The following is a 20,462-nucleotide window of genomic DNA, read 5'->3' as shown; positions in this document are numbered from 1 at the left end:
TATTTCCTTCCACATGCCAAGAGATCCATGTGGAGCTCACTCTCCCTAGAACACGCAGTCTCACTTTGGAGAACACCGTGTTGACAAAGCTCTATGGTTCAGCTTACTTGAAATATTTATCAAAACCATAAAAGAATACCCATTTAATCAAAAACATGCATATTTAGCACTCTGCTTAGCACACAGTATTACTCCACACCTATACAGCATCCCTTTATTGACCCTCAGACTCAGTCCCAGTGTATGCTAGATGGTACCTTTTGTATCTGAGGTACAATGCTTGACAGACATACTGCCTACTGTCAGTAACTTATGGTTTAAAAGGGGGATTGTGCAAATGCTACACAACTCAGACAGGTCAACAAAACTGTGTTCTGAAGCTAGGACAGCAACTGTGCCTGTCACATGCAGGAATAATTCCTTAGACTGTGACAAGTGTGTTATAAACCAAACCCGCAGTAACATTTTTCAAAATGGTATAAACAGACCATTTGCGTGGTAGGCAAGCAGCGTGGATTTAGACCTACGGTGTCTGCACAATGCACGGGTCTTCTCATAGGTGTCTACCCTAAACCTAAAACAGGAGACTTGCTTTCTGCTGGGATTCTAGATTGTACTTTCTCCTTCCGGGTTTCATACTGGGAATCCAGTTCTGCTGAACCACCACGGCATATGGCTTATGTCTTTGACCTTTCTGTCACAATGGGTACTTTTTAAAACTGGTATATAATGTAAGGTCATGTATAGATATGCAATGCAAGGAATCCGCTAAGGTGAAACTTCCTACAACCTGTACTCAGGTCATAAAACAACAGCACTAGCAGACCCCACCCCTATGTCCACTGTCAAGTTACCTTTTATATCTGGTGCCCTTTGTTCACCATCACATTAGTGTGAGATTCGCCCACATTGATAGTCTCCTGGTTACAGAATTCTTCCTACTAACTTGCCTCACAGTTATCTATTTACCAGCTGTTGACACCTGGTTGTTTATGGTGCAGGGCTGTTACAAACAGCATGAAGTCTCATTCCTCTTAACAAAGAATCAAAAACCCAAGTCTCCCCCTGGACTTCAACTTTTAGACAAAATAAAGCAAAACAAAATGGATTTGTCCTTCCACCCCAAAACAACCTCTAGGAAAGGTCAGTTACAACACTGGGCACTAGGTTAAGGAAGAGTCACAGACACAGGAACAGAAGAGGCAGGGCCAAGCTACTCCTCTGAGATCACCTCCTGGCCAGTGTGGGACAGGGAGCCCCCAGGGACATTTCTGAGCACTCCCCTACATGCAGGAGACAGAGTTGAGACCAGAAAAATAGCCAGAACCCAAGAGAGTGAAATTCAAAATGTCTGCATCTTGTAAAAACAGCCAGGCATGCAAGGACCTGGGAAAACACACCAAGCAGCAAAATCAAGAATCAAGAAGCCGAAACAAACCTGGAAATGCTACTGGGACTAGAGCTTTCCTTCTGCTTAAGACACAAGACTGGCTTCCCTTTCTCGCCTTCAGGCTACACACACGTCCTTATCACAGCAGTTCTAAGTGCCCAGAACACAATGGGTGTTTCTCACCTTGTTCAGATTAGAGCTGTAACAGAGTACCAGCAAAGCAAGCTCCCACCTCTGTGGAGAAGGAAAAGGGAGAGGGAGAGGCAGAGGCGGAGGCTCTTGCTAGTGTTGCCTGAGTGTGGCCCACTCCACTGCCCCACCCTCCGCTAAAACAGAACCTGGGTTTTAGCACATCCAAGTCTGGCCAGGCTGTCTCTTCCCACTGTAAAATGCTTCCATTTCACAGGCAATGTTGAAGAGACAGCAAGGGACAACCATGAAAGACCAAAACGAAACAGCTAGGATTGTTTCTGCACTAAGTGAAAAGAACCAAGTACAGGTCAGGGAGATGGAAGGCAGGGGAAGATATTACAATCGTCCAGAACAAAAAAGAAAATGCAAGCTGTACAGTTTAGAATGCTAGAAAAAGGGAGTGTGGGGAAGGAAGGGTCAAAGGGAACTGCAGATGAAGAATCCACGGGGCCTGTCTGATGGTGGAGCGAGCACCTAGATGACTCCAGGGCTGAGCTCAAGGAACTAGTCGTGACAGTCATAAAGTCTGAGCATGGTGCACAAACGGACAGGCAGGCACGTATAAACACATAAATAGAAAGACACATAAAGGTCTCTTTAAGGAAAGAACAGCACAGATGCTGCCAGGAGGGTGTGTCAATAAAGTGTGCACCGTACTAGGGCTGTGCCTGCTGACTTCTGAGCACCTTAGCAGCAATGAAGCATCTGATGGAGCCCAGAAGCAGACAGATCTTTTTTAAAAGCAGATTTAAAATGTAAGTCCTTAGACCTAATAAAATGGCTCAGCGGGTAAGAGGAAATTATTGCCAAGACTGACATCCTGAGTTGAGGGCCAGAAACTCAGAGTAGAAAGGTTTCAGACCCCTGAAAGCTGTCCTCTGACAGCCACATGCTCACCGTGGCATTCCCAATAAATACAGATGGCAATAAATACATACATAATTTAAAAAATCTTAAAAAGGAAAAGTAAATAAACAGGAGGTAAGGCATGATAATAGTGAAAATGTTGTGTTTCTCTAAAACAGCAGAATTGAGAGAAAGGGCCCAAGAGTGACCAGATGGAACAGGGGGACTTCCCTGGAGGGATTCTGTAAGAATATCTGCAAATACAGATTAAGGCTAAAGAATCTACAACACAGTCAAGGATTAGAGCAATCTGCCAAGAACGTAGTAGGATGGTGAAGACATGGTGCAAGAGAGAGCACTAAATACAGACACAAGTGCTTCTGGACGGTGATCTGAGACCATGAATGTGTAGCGGTAATAATCCACGTGGTCAGCCACGGCCTGCTGCAGGACCCTGAAAGCTGAGAAGCTAAAGCCACTGGATGGATCCAGGACAACTGGGCAAACTGATACAGGACGCCGAGCAGGGTGAGGCAAGGCAAAGGGTGAGGGCAAACTGTGGCTTCTGGGCTACGTGGAGAAGTGAAGAAAGCCGAGAGGGGACAGTGCAGGACACACCTGTGGATGGACAGCCACCAGGGGCTGCGCATCACAATCATCACAATCGCCCAGGAGCTAAAAACTTCTAACGCTGAGACCAATTTAATCTGAACCTCCAGGCGTGAGACCCTCGCAGCTGAGGTTTGTTAAGTCCCCTTCCCCCTCCTGACAACTCCAAAGTACAAAGCAGAGAAGCACAGACCTAAGAGACCGGGTTCCTGAAAGGAGGGGAGAGCTTTTAGAAAGAGGAGCAAGATGGACAAAGACAGTTCTATGAGACTGGGAGGAGAGCGTCACAAATTGTCGGGAACATCCCCTAGCCATTATGGGACTCCCTCTCGTTCACTTCCGGGTTATTTTTAGGTTGCTTCTGGCGGTGTAGATGAGAGTGATTTAGAAGCCTGAACTGGTGGCAGGCTGCCTGGGTTTCTATCTCAGAGCCCAGCTGTGTGCCCTTGGGCAAGTTGTTTCTTTATGTGTGCATAATGGCAGGGTAGGTCCAGAAATACAGGCTGAAAAGTAAACACCCAATGACAGCTAATACTAAACACAGCCCAAAACAAACAGGAAAAAAGAAGTTAAAAAAAGGGCCAGTGCTGTAATTCAAGGGTGTTTTTGCTGTGTGCGGCTTCTCTGAATTACCGAGGTTCAGATAAGAGATTTAGGGCTGTTAAACAGTGGAAGAGAGGAACAGAAGTGAACTAGATGGCGTGTATGTATGTGCATGTGTGTAGGGACCGTGATCACGTGATGAAAACAGAGTAAGGGGAAATACGGTCTAGAACCCTACCCAAGAGTCAAGCAAAGAGGCATGTGCCTGAAATTCCAACACTCTGAAGGTTACGGTAGTAGGATCCCAAGTTAAAGGACATCAAGAGCCTAAACAAACAGAAGGAAAGCCAATATATAGGCTGATGTAATGTTTAAAGTGAAAAAATTATATCAAATATTTAGGAAATATCTAAAGATTTAGGGGGGGGGGCATAGCTCAGGGGTAGGTAGAGCATTTGGCCAGCACATGTGAGGCCCTGGGTTCAATTCTCAGCACTGCAATGAACAAATGCTTTATGGACATCCAAAAGTCTAAAACTAAGATGAGACTAAGAAACATTACACACAGCAAGTTACTACGAGTTAAGAAAGGACTGCTGGTGCCCTTTGGTTTGCATGGTTTAAGCCGAGTTCTACTTTCAAAGACAGATGGGTTCTCAAGCAGGCAGAGGCTCTGCAGAGCCCCGACTGTGTGCCATCCTTCAAACCTGCCTCAGCATATTGGTCCCCAACCACAAGAAGCCCCTTCACGTGACACTGGTAGGTTAGGAAGGAGCCAAACTGAGACCCAGGCAGGATAATGTCCATCCTGCAGTAGGTACACTATTCAAGGTAACTCTTGATTAGCATGCAATTCCAAGCTGATCAGACTTCGTGAAGGATCTAGGCAGAGACTATATACACGGTCTAGCAGTCCCCAGAGCAGAGCCTACCCCACAGACTTCCATGCCACTCGAGGTGAGAGCCTTCTCTGCGACCTAGTTTAATACCCGGAACACTGGATCTCACTTAGTGGCAGCATGAGCTGTAATTGGGATTTTTAACAATATTCTTATTTGTTTTTATTTTGTTTTATTGAGACAGGGTTTCTCTGTGTAGCCCTGGCTGTCCTGGAACTAGCTCTGTAGACCAGGCTGTCCTCAAACTCACAGAGACCCATCTCCTCTACCTCATGAGTAGTGGGATTAAAGGCATGTGCTACCCCCCCCATCCCCAGCTTCTTAACAATACTTTTTATTCTAGTGAAGTATCTTCCCTGTGAACAAATACATTCATTGCTTTCAGAAATCAGCTTTTATCACAACTTCAGGAATATAATGAGTACAAAGTGAATGACCCTATTATATAGTTAGGCTGTGGATTTGGTTTTACTCTTCAAAGGCCACTGTCAAGTCAGGTCCCAGAGAGGTGCCCTGTGTGCAAGGCTGGCTCTGTTAGCTACAGGGACAGTGAAGCTGGAGGCACCATTAGGATGCTGAGACCCACTTAACATGAACATTATGAGCAGCAAGCCACGGGCAAAAAGAGAAAAAGGGTTTAGAGTTCACCTTTTCCACTGAGCTAAACATGTCTACTCAGGAGCCACAGGAAGAAACACTCAGGGATTCTGCTAGATGCCACCATGCTTTGACTTGATGAGCTCCAACTGAGGCTTCATGTCTGCTTCCTCCTACTATCAAGCTCTATGATGCTGCTATGGTTTCCATGGTTTAACCCCTCGTTTCAGCCTTCCCATCTTTCAGGCTCACCCACCTACAGCTCAGGCTTGACTGTCCCCCCAACTTGCAGTTTTGTTTGGGCTTAGCTGCAGAGGGCAGGGCTGATCCCTCACTCCAGGCAGCTGGCAGTAATCTTAAATAAGGGTGAGGCTCCAGGACTTTGCCTAGGGCTTCCAAGAGAATACAGTCTGCAAGGGCAAAGGTCACCTTGCTGCATAGCCCCAGGCTGTGCTCTTATTTTGTTTGTTTCGTTTTACAAGTTCTGCTCTGTGATTCCAATAAACCAACTGCTCCATGCCAGCAATGTCTCCCCTGTGCTCCACACCAGGACTACTAATATCGCACATCAAATCAGGCTGAGTGTGGGATCAGCATGCCATCACAGCCATCCCCAGTGACTAGTGGCCTCTATCATCGCCACTTGGGCTCTGGAAGGCTGTTTATGATCAGCATGGGTTGGGTTGTGACTCATGTTATTGCCACAGAGAGCTTATCATTTAAAGATGGGCACCTAAATGGGCTTCAGCAGCTCAAGTCTACCTTCTTCAAGCAACTGTGACTTTGCTGACGTAGGCTCCCATGAGAAAGAAATAACCAGGCGTTATCTAACCATACAGGACAGCATAAACTGTCCCCTCTGGACAATGGACTCACATATCACGGAATATAAAGGAGTCATAGCACCACAGGAAGCCAGCAGATCTCAACAACAGACTCACAAACAAAAACAACCCACCTCACTAACTCTCTGGTGAGGCTACAATTAACTCTGGTCCACAGAAAACAGTACGTGTTTTGCTGAGAGCAACCAAGAAAGGTAGCTCACAGAAGAAGGAGCCACCAGATAATGCTCAAAAACACGCAGCTCGAGCCAGGCGGTGGTGGCGCACGCCTTTAATCCCAGCACTCCCGAGGCAGAGGCAGGCGGATCTCTGAGTTCAGCCTGGTTTACAAGAGCTAGTTCCAGGACAGGCTCTAGAAACTACAGGGAAACCCTGTCTCGAAAAACCAAAAACCAAAAAACCAAAAAACAAAACAACAACAACAACAAAAAACACCACAGCTCTCTTGAGCATGCAATGAGTGGTCCCTGTTCCTACACAATTCTCATTCAAAGCAGCCCCTAACCTTTAAACTACTCTGTGTTTGGAAGAAAACGCATTTGTGAGCCAACCCTGGCTAGTTCTGGGCTCTACATTCCCCAAAGGACAGAAGTGAATGTAAAGATTATTTTTAGCAAGACAACTGGTCCCTCAGGAAAACCTTTTGAGGGAAAATTGAACACAGACTGATGTAAACAGATTGACATGAATCTGTTCTATTTCACCTGCTGCTACTGGCTACATAGTGAGAACATGATTTTACTTGGTCCGCTTTCATTAAAATCTATGTCCACTAAAAGCATCAAAAATTCTGACCATTTGCCTCAAAGCACAATTACCAACAGAGAATGAAATAATGAAGATATTAACACACACATACACAGTACTGCTATTAGAAAAACTCAAAGATCATTCATTCAACAGGTAGTAATTTAATGTTTAGAGGATCCTGTGGATACAGTGGTAAATAAGTCAACATATCAAAACTTCTGTACTCTCAATAACTTACAATGCATACATGAAATGGGAAAATCACTTTCTATTTCTACTTAAATGGGTAATTCCCCCAAACCACAGAAAGACGTAAGAAGTCCCACTCTAAGCCCCTTACAAAACCAAAGTCTAAAGAAAGTAGTTATGCAAAAATTAAAGAAAAACAAGATGTTTTTAAAAGGGAGGAGAAAAGAGGAAGGGGTGATAATCTTGAAGACAGTACAGTGCACTCACGGGAATGCCAATAATCAGAGGCTGTTGAAGAAAAGGGGCGGGGCTATGTCCCCAATGAATTGTGGGACAGGTAAGAAGCCTACCTGAAGGCAGTGGGGAGTCCTGGCAAGAGCTAAAGTTCAGGACCCTAGATTGCAGAATGACAACAAGGTGACAATACAAAACGTTGAAGAAGAAAGAGAGCAAAACTCTAGAGATACTGATGAGCAGCAATGTTTCCAACAATGCAGGGGAGTCAATGTGTAGGGAAACTGACAACCAATCAAGAGAACCATCAGTGAGTAGTAAAACTGAATTAGAATTTTTATTTTGCTATTTAGAACCATCACATGAGCCAGACGGTGGTACACACCTTTAATCCCAGTACTTGGGAGGCAGAAGCAGACAGATCTATTTGAGTTGGAGACCAGCCTGGTCTACAGAGCAAGTTCCAGGACCGTCAGGGCTCCACAGGGAAACTTTATCTCGAAAAGAGCAAGAAGTACTTCTGAGTTTGGAGAGATGGCTCAGCAGCCACCTTACTGTTCTTGTAGAGGACCTGGGTTCAGCTCCCAGCACCACACAGAGGCTCATGTTACAGGACTGTAACTCCAGTTCCTTCTTTCTGGCCTCTGTGGGTACCAGTGATAGACACTCATAGCCATAAAATTAAATAGGTAAGTCTCTTTTAAAAGGCATCATTTCCAAGCTGGGCTGGCACTTACAATTAACAAAAACATCAAAGTCTAATGTCAATCAGTAGAGCACTACACACAGAGGGGAAGGGACAATGGAGAAGAGAGAGCAAGAATGGATGGGAGATACATCAATCATCAAAAAGGATGGCTCCGCTTCCGAAGAAAACAACTGCTTTGAGACTTTTGTATGCTTTCATCTCAGTTCCCAACTAGGAAACCTAACTCACTCTGACCAAGAGGAAAAACAAAATAACCCATAAAGAGCACTTAGCCTGCACTGACTGCTTGAGACTATAATCACCTGCTATTTTTAGAAAATCAAAATCTTGGGAATAAGACCCTTCCCATAAAAGTATCTGCCACCTAAAATAATACTACGAAATGACTGTGCCTCAGTTTGGTATTAAACTTGAACAGGAACACAGCGGGTGGTAGAGCTATCCGTGAGTAGAGACAGATTCTTAACATGGGAAACACCTGTTTCTATTTGATAGCCAACTAGTCTTTCAAAAATGGCAGGAGGGGGGAATGAGGGTATGGGAATTGTGAGACTTCTGAAATCAGAACAAATAACTTCACCAAAGAGCTAGTCAATGTGTGAATCAGAAGTCAGCAACACTGCTTAAAATGCAGGCCAGGACTTTTATCTAAAGGTAAGATACAATAGAACAGATTCAGTGTGTGCCACTGATACACTGTATCTAATAGTTTTCCTTACATTTTCAGTGCAATATCAGTGTTCTGCATGCACCTTTAACAGTTGGGAGTCCACCCTCATGCTGACCTGACACCTGATACAAGGTCTGTGCCAGTGTTTAGAAACCTGGGGGTTGCAAGACAACCAGTTGCAAGTACAAGTTTTTGGGGTCGGGGGGAGGACGCACCAACACATGCTCATTCATTTTTGTCATACTTAAAAGGACAGGGAGGATAAAGCTGAACATTCATTCAGAAAACACGTCCTTTCATTAAAATAAAGATGGTTCTCCCCCTCCCCACCGAAAAAGCCAAGTGGTAGTGACTCACACCTCTAGTCCCAGCACTTGGGGGAGTCAGAAGAAGGCCAGCCTGGTCTATAAGAGGGAGTTCCAAGATAGCCAGAGCAACATAGGAAAACCTAAATCAACAGATAAATAACTAGGTCCCCATTCTGCACACTGTTTTAACCAAAATATTATTTACATAGTTTTTAACTTGGTTAAATGCTGAGACTCAACTGTGATTTTACTTACACAGTAAGGAAAGGGCAAGAAAAAACAAAAAAGACTTTGCCCTCTTCTGGAAAATAATTCTTATCGAGCTGGGAAGTACCCTGCTTATTTATTTATTTATTTATTTATTTATTTATTTATTTATTTATTTATTATGAAAACACGCACACAAAAAAGCGGACAATGACAGTCACAAAAAGATGCTTGGTAAAAACCAGCCAAGCAAACAACAGAAAGAGAATGTGTGAATTTATGAGCAAACTCTTCTGTTGGTTATTTGCTTTAGTCTACCTCAGGCTGGGGTCACTGCACAGTCCTGCTGAGAGGACGGGTGTGTGCCGAGGTCACTACTCTGCCTATTTGTTTTATACTCACTTATCCATTTCAAAAGAGCATTTACAAGGCCTATAGTTAGCAAATGAAACCTGTTGTAAATTAATTATGTTTCATTTGTTTGATCTGCGCATCTCTGTTTAGGAATTCGGTTTGTTTTATTTTTGTTTTGCGACAGGGTCTCTCCATCATGTAACTCTGGCTGTCTCTCCTGGAACCCACCATCAACACCAGGGTGTCTTTGAATTTAGACATCTACTTCCATGTCTGCCACCACACCCAACCCCAGAAAACGTTATCAGTTTAAAAAAAAAAAAAAAAGAGCAATAAGGAGTTGGTAGGAGATATGGCTCAGCAGGTAAAGGCGCTTGTCACCAGGCCTGATAACCTGAGTTTGATCCCAGCCCCCACATGGCAGAAAAAAACTAACTCTTGCAGGCTATCATCGCATCTCCAAAACCATGTCACACACACACACACACACACACACACACACACACACACACTTTTTAAAAGTCTAAAGGTAATGTCCTGGAGTATTTTTTTTTTTTAATTACAAAGCCTTTTTACTTCAAGGAAGCTAAATGTGTATTTATACCATGCTCAAAACTGTAAAATTATAGCTGGACATGGTTGGCTCAGGCCTTTGATCCCGGCACTCTGGCAGAGGCAGGTGGATCTCTGTGAGTTCAAGGTCAGCCTGGTCTACAATAAGTACTGAGAAACCCAGTGTGACCCTATCCCAAAAACAAACAAAAAAGTCAGATTATTTTGAGAAAAATCTGTTTATAACACATTAGTCACAAAAAATAAACAAATAAACAATGAAACACAAAAATTTTGAAGGCAAGGAGCAAACACCCTCTGGCTGGCTATTTGAAGTAGCAGATACATCGATCATGCTAACGTTCAGGAAGTGCGATGCTTACTGTGTGCACAGACTGGAGGGGGCAGGATTCCAGAAGGTTCGGTAAAAGGGTTTGCTTTAAGTTTAAGGGTGAGCTATAAATTTAATATTTTAACTAATAAATTAAAGACTCTGAAACAAGATCTTAAAATTCATCACTAAATAAGAAATGTATTTATAAAAGTCAAGAAAGTCTGCAAAAGAATGAAAGGGCTGGCTATCTCGCCAGTTAATAACACTGCATTAATTAAAGCAGAATAGATCTTGCTCAAAAAAACAATGGGACCATGAACCGCACTAGAACCAAAGTGCAAAGAATTTAGTCTATGAAAAAGGCTGTTATTTTTCTAAACAAATGAACAATGAGACCACTTGATAAATGACCTGGGAACAAGTTGGGTACATATTTAAGTGAAACTAAAATTAGGGTTCCAGGTCTCATTGTATAACATAAAAAATGATGAGAGAATCAAAGTGTGAAAGGTGAGAAAAATCAAAAGAAAATTCACAACATTGGAAGAAAGCAGACTAACATATATGACTGTCATATATAACTGGGAATGTAGACGGTGAAAGGAAATATAAAACAGAAGACCTGTCCACTTAACACCCCAGGCTCACGTTGAGACAATAAAACAGACTGGGGGGAAATTACAGCATGTGACAGACGGATGAACACAGGAGTCACCACCACATTAAACAGATGAACTTGGCAACAGACTGCAGTACAGGCAAAAGAGTATGGCCACATGATTTATGACTAGCATAATTTATGAAACTAGCGTATAAATATCTGAAAAGCTACTCAGTGGAACCAGTAGCCAAATGGATGAAAATCAAAACAAAAGAAATGGTGAGGAATCAGGGATGCAGAGCAAGATGATAACCCCCATCCACCAGGGCCAGGACTGTGAGTAGCTATCACATTGTTTATAAGGCAACATCGTACCAAAGATGAAAAGATGGACCATTTTTAGTCCAATACTTCCTCCCTCTGAAATGTGAACTAAAGAGACGTATGGATAAGAATTCATCCCAGGGACTGGTAACCTATCTCAGGGATAAAGCACTTACTTGCCCAACATGCAGGAAAAAGTTAAGAAATACAAATAAAATCATTAAAACACTGCTTAGTAAACTGGAATCAACTGAATTGCCTACCAATAACAACAAATAAATATTAATAGCTCAGTATCTAAAATTCCTGAAACGATGGAAAGAGCTCACACAGTTGTTGATCCAGAAAAAAAAATAGGAAGTCACTTTTCAGGCGGCCGCCCCCCCCCCCCCCATGGGCAGCAGTCTGGTGTGTCTGGCTCTTTGTGCTTGCTTCTAGCACCTACAACAGTGGCCTGTACTGCTTGTCAAAAATCATTTATCAAGTAGGTGAGATTTTAAAGCAGGCTATAGAATGAGAGTCGTGATGTGGTCTCCTCTTTCCTCCTCTGCCTATTAAATATAACTGGGGAGGTAGGCACAGAAGGTTAACACCGTAATATTTTGGTATAAGTTATAACTATCTTCTTTAATTCTTTTTGTACTAAATTCCTTAAATAGTAACTATTTTTTTAAAGAGCCCATATAGTTATAATGAATACAACTTAAAAATTCTAAAGTCAGCAATGCCATACCGACTGGAGTATGTTTTCTTTCACTTTAAAAAAAAAAAAAAAAAAAAAAAAAGCCTGCTAGTTTATCTCGTACAAGGTGTCATCTTTCTCAGTATCAAGAAATGGCGTACCGAAAGGAGAAAAGCACATCTTTTCTACAGTGGGAAAAGCAACTAAAAGTAATTCCCTAACATCCTATTCGATCCTATTCTATTTTGTGGTAAAAATCTACCACCCGACACACACAACGGACTAAAATGCCAAATGAGTTCATCTCTACACATGTATTTCGTTTATTTACACAGACTTCATTTTAAAGGCATTTTACTGAAGGATCAAAACTAGCCACCCATATCATGTCTCTCTCCAGCCCTTCACCCTGTTCTGTTTTATTCCGAAGCTTTATAGGGAATAATCTTATTTGGATTTTTATCATGCTTCTTTCTTTTAGAATGTAAGCTTCCTGAGGGCAGGAGTTTTGTCCTGCTCTCATTTGTGTCCCCAACCCAATGCTAGGTGGTATCTAGTAGGCCTCGGGAAATACCTGTCAAATAAAATTTTCTGTGTGGAGGGAGAAAGGATACAACTCCTAACAAGCCAATAAATGAATTATTGGAAAAAATGAAAAAGAAAAAGGAAAGGAAGGAAGAAAAATCATACTGAAACGCCACCCTGACAGGACTCGGAGACTGACGTTTTTCAAAGCAGGCAGGTGCTCCACACCTATGTAAGCACACAGCTCTTCCAGGAAGGAGAAAACCCACAGGGAAGTCTCCCGGTGGTGCCAAACAGCTCCCGGAAGAGTGTTAAGGACCATCACCATAACAGAGACGTGGCCCGCACGGAGGGAGGGGGAAAGCCCACAATACACCATACATCCTGGCCCAGATGGAAAAAAAAATCACACGAATTCGCCACACAATCAGACCGAGCAGGCAACCATCCACCAAGACACAGAAGCAGGAGCCTTCCCCAGGGCTGGCTCTCTGCAGTCGCCTGCAACCCAGGAGCCAGGTCGCGACACCAGCGCTATTCCCTCTCCAGGACCCCGCGCCGCACCGCCCCAAGGAGATAAAGGGGGGGGGGGGACCGTTTGAGGATTAGCTTTCTCTACCCCCGGAGCCCGCGAGCCGCCACGACGCACACGCCTGCCAGCACAGCTGGTCCCCGAGGCCCCGACCCTCCGACTCACGTGTAGATGATGGACATGAAATGCATCAGCCACAGCACCACGAAGAGCACGAAGCCGAACAAGGCCATTCCCTCCTGGGCCAGGTCCAGCAGCGCCATCCCCCGGCCCGCTGGCCCGGCCCGGCCCGCTCCGGCCGCCGCGGACAGCGCTGCCGCGGGAGGAGGACGCGGGGGCCGCCGGGTGGGGGGCGCGGGCCGCGAATGGAAGGTGGGAGAGGAAGGGCCGGCGGGGCGGCGGGCGTGCGGACGGAAGGGGCGGGCAGGGCCTGCGCGCCCCCGGCCGCTCGGCGCGCGCTCGGCACCGCGCGCTCCTCAACGTGCGCGCGCTAGGGGTGCTGCGGGCGCAGCGCTAATGGCTCTGCGCGCTCCAGGCGGCCGTTGCCGCGCGCTCGGACTCCCGTGGTCCTGACCCTTCCGACTGCCGCCGCCGCCGTCGACCCGCTCGCTCGCCGCGACTCTGCGTTCTGCTCCGTACCCGCCGCCAGCGCCCGAGTCCCGGCACGGTGCGGTCCGCCCCGCCCCGCCCTCCGGAGTCCGCTGCCCGCCCCCCTGGGGCGGTGCCCTCGCGCCTAGGTGCCCGCCCGCCCGCGCGCCCACGGGCGGAGCTGCCCCCGCGTGCTCGCCGCCCTGCAGCCGCCAACCGCTGCGGCCGCCCGCGCCCGCGGGTTCAATCTCCGTGCGCCCCCTGCATCGTCTCTAAGCAGCGCGCGCCGCCTCTACACTTTCTCTTGGCCAAATCCGGAGGAGCCAAGAGTCTGTGTTATTTAAGGAATCCCCAGATTCAGAATTGGAATCCCTGGATGCTGGATGCTGGAATCGCCCAAGATTGTACGTCCACTAGGGCAGCTGAGTGTAACTTGGCTAAGATGTAGCCAAGAGAGTTATGGAAATGTAGCTAGTTCAAGCAGGGCTGGGCTGTTAGTGTTGCCAGTACACCGCAGATGCCGACAAACCGTCTCATTCATAAATCTTGTGTTATTTGCTGGAATGATAGATTTTCGATTTTGGACATGCTGGGTTAAATTACATTACTTTTTTTTAAGGCTGTTAAAAATGTTGCTAGTGCTTAAACGTTTAATTACACGCGGGCACGTTACTGAAATGGGGGAAATAGAGACTGGGCACTGTGTGGGAAGCATGTACGTAGCTCAGTTACTTCTGGGACTGAGGCAGGAGGATTACCTGCACTTGAGCACACAAGTTTCAGGCTAGACTGGGCAAATTCAGAGAACCCCTGCGGTGGAAAAACAAAACGGTATTCTAATTTTCTAATTTTAAACCAGTCCTGGAAGAGGCTGGTAGTAAATGTTTCCATTTGTTTCTTCAGCCTGGATACAGGATACATTTATATTGCTTACTATTGTTCTGATTTAAACTGTTTATTATTCCAGTTATTTTTTTTAAAAAAAATAATCCACGACCTTCTTCGAGGTATTTTGTAATTGATTCAGTTTGAAGATGTTTGTTTTTGCTATTGACTGTAGTTAATAATAATTGGGCAGCCTCAATCTATGATTTGCATGATAAACTACAATTACAAGAATTTAAGGTTTGCAATGTCGTTTGCTCTACTGGTGTAAAATCAGTGAGAAAGAATCAATCACACTAATTTCGCATTGTCGAGAATTACTTGTTGGTAATTACAGTAGGATGGAATCCGTACATGAAAACAGTAGCATGGGTTTTAAATGCCACAGTTGTGATTAATCAATCCTAAAACCCACTTTTAAAAAATTGTTAAAGCAGTTTCAAAATTCCAAAATGGAAATGCATCTCCATTTTGGAAATCTTACAAATAAAATTATAGGCCAGGTTTGTTTTCCTTAAAATGTGCTTGTTATAGGGGCTGGAGACATAGCTCAGCGGTTAAGAGCACTGGCTGCTCTTCTGGAGGACCTGGGTTCAACCCAGCACCCACATAGCAGCTCACAACTGTCAGTAGCTCCAGTTCCAGGGGTCTGACACCCTCACGCAGACATACATGCAAGCAAAACATCAATGCACATAAAATAAAAAAAAATCATTAAAAAAGTAAAATGTGGAAACCCTGTCTCGAAAAACCAAAAAAAAAAAAAGTAAAATGTGCATGTTAGTCATATACAAAACAATACTGGGTGTTAGCAGTACTCCCTTGGACGTGGCCAATGACATGAATTGCTCAATTCGTGCATTTTGTTGCATTTTTTTCATTTTTCCAAATCTTTCCTGAACCCTTACAGCAAAGCATTCATTAGGGTACCGTGGGCAACACAGAAAAGCCAAAGAAAATTGGTGTAATTGTGCAGTAAAGCCCAATAAAGATCAACTATGTTGCACTTCATCTTGGTTAAATTTAGTCTGCTCAAATCTGGCTGTGGAACAACAGCCCTAGGGGCTGGAAAGACAGCTCAGCTGTTAAGAGCACTTGCTACTCTTTCAAAGGACTAGGCTAGGAGATGCATGCTGTGCCCATGGAGGACAGAAGAGGGCGTCTGGTTCCCCCATCTGATCCCCAGAACAAGTTACAGATGTTTGTGAACAGCCAAGTAGGTGCCACTCAGGTCCTTTGGAAGAGCAGCCAGTTGTGTCAACGTACTGCACGATTTCAACATTGATCCTCTGAGAATGGCAAAGTAAAGACAAAAAATACCTACCAATGTTTGCCAATTATTCTGCGTGGCCCTGTGATGGAATATGACATACTAACAACAGGCCGGAAAGTACGGCAAGAGTGGATGCTAACATTAAGTGTAGACTTTGGGTGATAAAGATGTGTTGTTTCATCAGTTGTAATAAATGTATCACTCTAGTGTGAGATTTGGACACTAGAGAAGTCCTGGAGAGAGGGGCAGTGGGATGTGTGGGAATGCCAGATTTTCTGCTCAGTTTGGCTGTGAGCTTAAAGCTACTCTAAAGTCATTTAAAAATAGTGACGTACATATGTTATATAATATATAAACCTATGTATTGAATGTATTCAAATAGCTAAATGTGTTTATTGTTTTGTTTATTAAATGCTTTTGTTTTTGTTTTTTTGTTTTTGTTTTTTGTTAGTTTGCTTTTGGTTTTTCAAAACAGGTTTCTCTATATAGCCTTTGCTGTCCTAGAACTCTCTGTAGACCAGGCTGGCCTCAAACTCACAGAGATCTGCCTCTGCCTCCTGAGTGTTGGGATTAAAGGCATGTGCCACCACCGCCCGGCTCAAATATGTTTTACTAATTATGTAAATGTATGTAACAGGAAATGCTGTAAGTCTGAACTAGTAAGATCAATGAGTGCTAATAACTTTATACCTTGTAAGCAAGCATTAAAATATTTGTGGAGTGCATGAATAAACTAACCAACATTGACAGAAGTCACTGGTAAATTTGCTCAGATTTCTTCTTCTTTCTTCAATTTTAAAAAAGTTGTGTTTTAAAGAAAAAAAATATTAGCCACCATAGTTCTTCCTTCCTCTCACAAAGTTAATTCATGAAACTGAGTAAAGATATTTAGGCCTAGAAGTCTAGCTCTGTGGCAGGTCACCTTGGCAGTCTCAGGGCCTGAGTTTAATCCCAGCACCAACGCCAACGTGGAGGATTCCTGTGTGGTTTTACCTGTTCACAGCTGGAAGGCCTCATAGAAAATCCATTCTCTGAGTTAACAGCTCTATTTTTGTTTCAATGTTGACCAAGTTTTCTATCTTTGTCCGCAATATTTTTTTTTAATATTTCATATAAACATCTTAAAAATCAGAGTTCAGAGCTGGGATGGTGGTACACACCAGTCACCCTTGCATGTGAGAGGCAGAGGCAGAAAGATGACGAGTTAGAGGGAGTGACCAGATGACCCAGAGAGACCAGGTCTCCACAAACCAGCCCACAGTAATACTGATCACAGCAATGCAGTTCCCAAGTGTTACTGTGTTAAGATGTATATTTGTAAGTTTTCGTCCCTGTAAAAGCTTTTCAAATTTAAGTGCAGAAAGTTATTTCCCAGGAATTGAGTAAATTTGAAGTTTCAAAGGCACACTTAATTCCTGATGCTAATTGACAAGGGAAATACTATTTCTCCTTTGTTCTAATTGGAATTAGGAAAACATGGTGTTTAGGTACAGCTGAGGTGATGAGAATATCTTTGTTTCCCATAAAACATTTACTTTGTAGAGGCCTTTAGATCCTGGGGTACCTGTATTACCCTGAACAACCTTCAAGTGCTACAAAGGTTGCAAGCAAATTGATTGCTCAGGCCTCTGTGGGTCTTGTTGATAAACTGTAGGTGTGGTATGTTCCTTTATGTGGGTGTGGTCCAGGGGAGTGCCCACAGGTCACTAGAGTTCAAATTCTCTTCGGCTGCTTTGCTCTTGTCTGAAAGCCCAGCTAAAATCTGCCTTATTATACACTTACTTTCTTTTTTTCGTATTTGATTTTACAATGTATTTTGCTAAACCACAGTTTGCTTAGTCAGAACATCAATATGTGTTTATTATTTAGCCATATTTCTCCTATTTCCAACAAGAAGAAACAGATGTTGTTGGTATTTTCCTAAACTGATTTGAGCAGAAAACACTTTCTAAGAAGGTGTGCGTATGTGTGTGAGTGTGTGCTTGTGTATACACAAGAGCGTATTTGCTTGTGTCAGTGCTTGTGGAGAGCCAGATGTCAACATCAGGTGTTTTCCTCAGTCACTTCTCCACCTTATCATTTATTTATTTATTATTCATTCATTCATTCATTCATTCATTCATTCATTGAGACAGGGCCTCTCATTGAATCTGAAGGCTATAATTTCAGATAGACTGACTGGTCACTGAGCTCCCAGGATCCTCCCCTGCCCACTTCCACCCAGCACTGGGTTTATAGACACCCACTGCTGCTGCCAGATTGTCACATAAATTTTGAGGACCTGAACTCAACTCAGGTCCTCAAAGCGCTTCATCCACTGAGCCATCATCTTCCGAGCTCCTGGCCTTAACCTTCTAAGTACTAGGATTACTACTCAGACGCTACCATGCCCGGCTGGAAGAAAGCACTCCTGAAAGACAGCACCCTCTTGACTCTTCTGCCTGCCCCTTGCTCTCCAAAGTGAGTGTTTTGGACTTCCTATTAATGGAAGTAACCGATATGCTAGAAGGAAAGACCAAGATGCTTAAATTGCCAATGTATTTTGGCATCTCTCACAGTGTATTTTGCTACATTTCAGAGGTTAAGACTAATATGTACATGATATTGCTTACTACACTAAATGATAACAGACAAAAATTGTCTTTGCAGATGGCACTTTGAGGACTGAATGTCTATTATATGGTGTTTAACTCAGTACTGCCCTTGCTTAGTCACGTAATCAACACTGGCTTTAGGTCCAAACTCCATCTCCCTCACTTATCAGATCTATAAGGCAGTTACTTCACTTAATCTTTTTGGCTTCCAATTATATATCCCATGACTGCTATAAAAATTAAGTTAATATTTTAAGATATCATCTGACACATAGCCTCTACTTCTAATTTTATTTATTAATCTGTCCTGTCCCTTTAAGAGACAAGCCACGCCCACTCCCTCCCCTGGCAAGCTGATCTTTAGCTTCCAGCCTGAGTGTCTTCCTTTTCTGTCTCCCTCTCAAAGAGGCAGCTTTTGTCTCTCCTCTCTCTCTCTCTCTCTCTCTCTCTCTCTCTCTCTCTCTCTCTCTCTCTCTCTCTCTCTCTCTCTCTGCCTCTCTGCTCTTCTCCCCTTCTCCCTTTCCCCTCCATAACCCACTAAATAAATATCCAACCTCACTCAGCATGGCATGCCTATCTGTCTATCTCTTGCCTGCAGCGTGGCTCCCTGCCCTGTCACTTTTGGAGACCTGCGGCGTGGACTCATGGCGTGGTCTTGTGGCGTGTCCAGCTGTCTATCTTGCCTCATGGCCTGCTGCAGCCACTAGGGGGAACTGCACCAGTCCCTGCCTAGGACTGGCTGCTCTCAGGACGCGCTGCCCACTGCTGCTGCTCAGTGACCTGCAGTGTTTCTGCCACTGCTGCTGCTCAGTGACCTGCAGTGTTTCTGCCACTGCAGCTGCCGGGGATCTGCAGCATTTTTATTAATCCATTACAATTATTTCAAAAAAAATCACTAACAATATTATTAAAATGTGAAAGTCACTCTGTAGACCAGCTGGCTCCAAACTCACAGAGATCTACCTGCCTTTGCCTCCTGAGTGCTCCAATTAAAGGCCCAGGCCACTGTGCTCAGCAAATTTAACTTTCATGAAGGAACAAAGACTGTTGCGGTAAGCTCAACTGGAGTCAAGCACTCTACCAATTAAGCACAGGCACACTGAAAAGTCAGACTGGGTTTGACTTTCAGTTCTAACATTTATTTGTCTTGTGACCTGAAAAAAATCAATTACCTCGGTGCTTCTGTCTGGAAAATAGACTGTAGTGTATTACCAAACACACACATACATATTTGTGTGCATGATAATAATTCCAGCTATATTATATTCTATAAAGGTTTTATTTTTTTCCTTCATAAGGATGATTCACCCAATCAGTCTCATTTCATCTAGATTACTAGCTTTTGCTTTTGTTTTTTAACTGTTTTCTACTATAAAATTATAAATGAAAAAAATTAACTATAAAGCCAAGTCTGGTGACTCATGCCTTTAAGCCCAACACTCGGGAGACAGGCAGGGGGAATCTCTGCTACTTAGAGGTCATCCTGGCTACACGTCCACATCCAGAGAGAGAGCCTGAGGGTATGTCTTGTTTGTTTGTTTGTTTGTTTTGAGACAGGGTTTCTCTGAGTAGCCCTGGCTATCCTAGAGCTCACTCTGTAGGCCAGGCTGGCCTTGAACTCAAAGATTCACCTAGCTTGGAGTTTGTCTTAAAATAAATAAGTAAATATCCTGTAATTTTTTAAAAAATTATATGATTTGTCCTTAAATGCTTAGTAGAATTCAGTGGTAATGCCATGTGAGCTTGGATCTTCACAAGGGGACATAGGTTTTTTAAAATGATTTGTTATTTGTTTTATGAGTGTTTTCCTGTATATACCTGTGTACCATATGTATGTATGCATGCATTGGTATACATTCTGGCCTGCTGAGGCCAGAAGAGGGCATTGGATCTCCTGGAACTAGAGCTACAAACAATTGTGAGCCACAGTGTAGGTGCTGAAGATCCAAACTGGGCCCTCTGCAAAAGCAGCCAGTGCTCTTACTTGCTAAGTCATTTTTCTTGCCCTGCTGTGTGTGTGTGTGTGTGTGTGTGTGCACGCGCGTGCTCGCGTGCATACATGCATGTGTGTGTGCGCGCGTGCACGCGTGTGTGCGTGGAGGTGGGTATATGCTTGCATGCATACTTGCATGTTGAGGGGCATTATGTATGCACCTGTGTAAACGCATGTGGCGTGGAGGCTTGTGGCTTATACCAGGGATCTCCTTTGATTGCTCTTCTATCTTAGTCA

At 44.0% G+C, this 20,462-nt stretch overlaps 1 protein-coding gene across 1 annotated transcript in view; it reads right to left on the bottom strand.

Moving 5' to 3' along the window:
- The window catches only part of Ugcg (UDP-glucose ceramide glucosyltransferase), a 33,906-nt gene extending 20,662 nt beyond the window's left edge, over positions 1–13,244 (bottom strand). The window contains exon 1 of the mRNA XM_038348112.1: positions 13,058–13,244. Within this exon, the coding sequence (XP_038204040.1) occupies positions 13,058–13,155 (98 nt within the window). The 5' untranslated portion in view covers positions 13,156–13,244. The remainder of the gene's footprint in view (positions 1–13,057) is intronic.
- Between the last annotated feature and the right edge of the window lie 7,218 nt (positions 13,245–20,462).

This window comes from Arvicola amphibius, chromosome 11, assembly GCF_903992535.2.
Source record: "Arvicola amphibius chromosome 11, mArvAmp1.2, whole genome shotgun sequence".
Classification (NCBI taxonomy): domain Eukaryota; kingdom Metazoa; phylum Chordata; class Mammalia; order Rodentia; family Cricetidae; genus Arvicola; species Arvicola amphibius.
The sequence above is the reverse complement of the archived record's forward strand: the minus strand, read 5'-3'. Positions and strand labels throughout refer to the sequence as shown.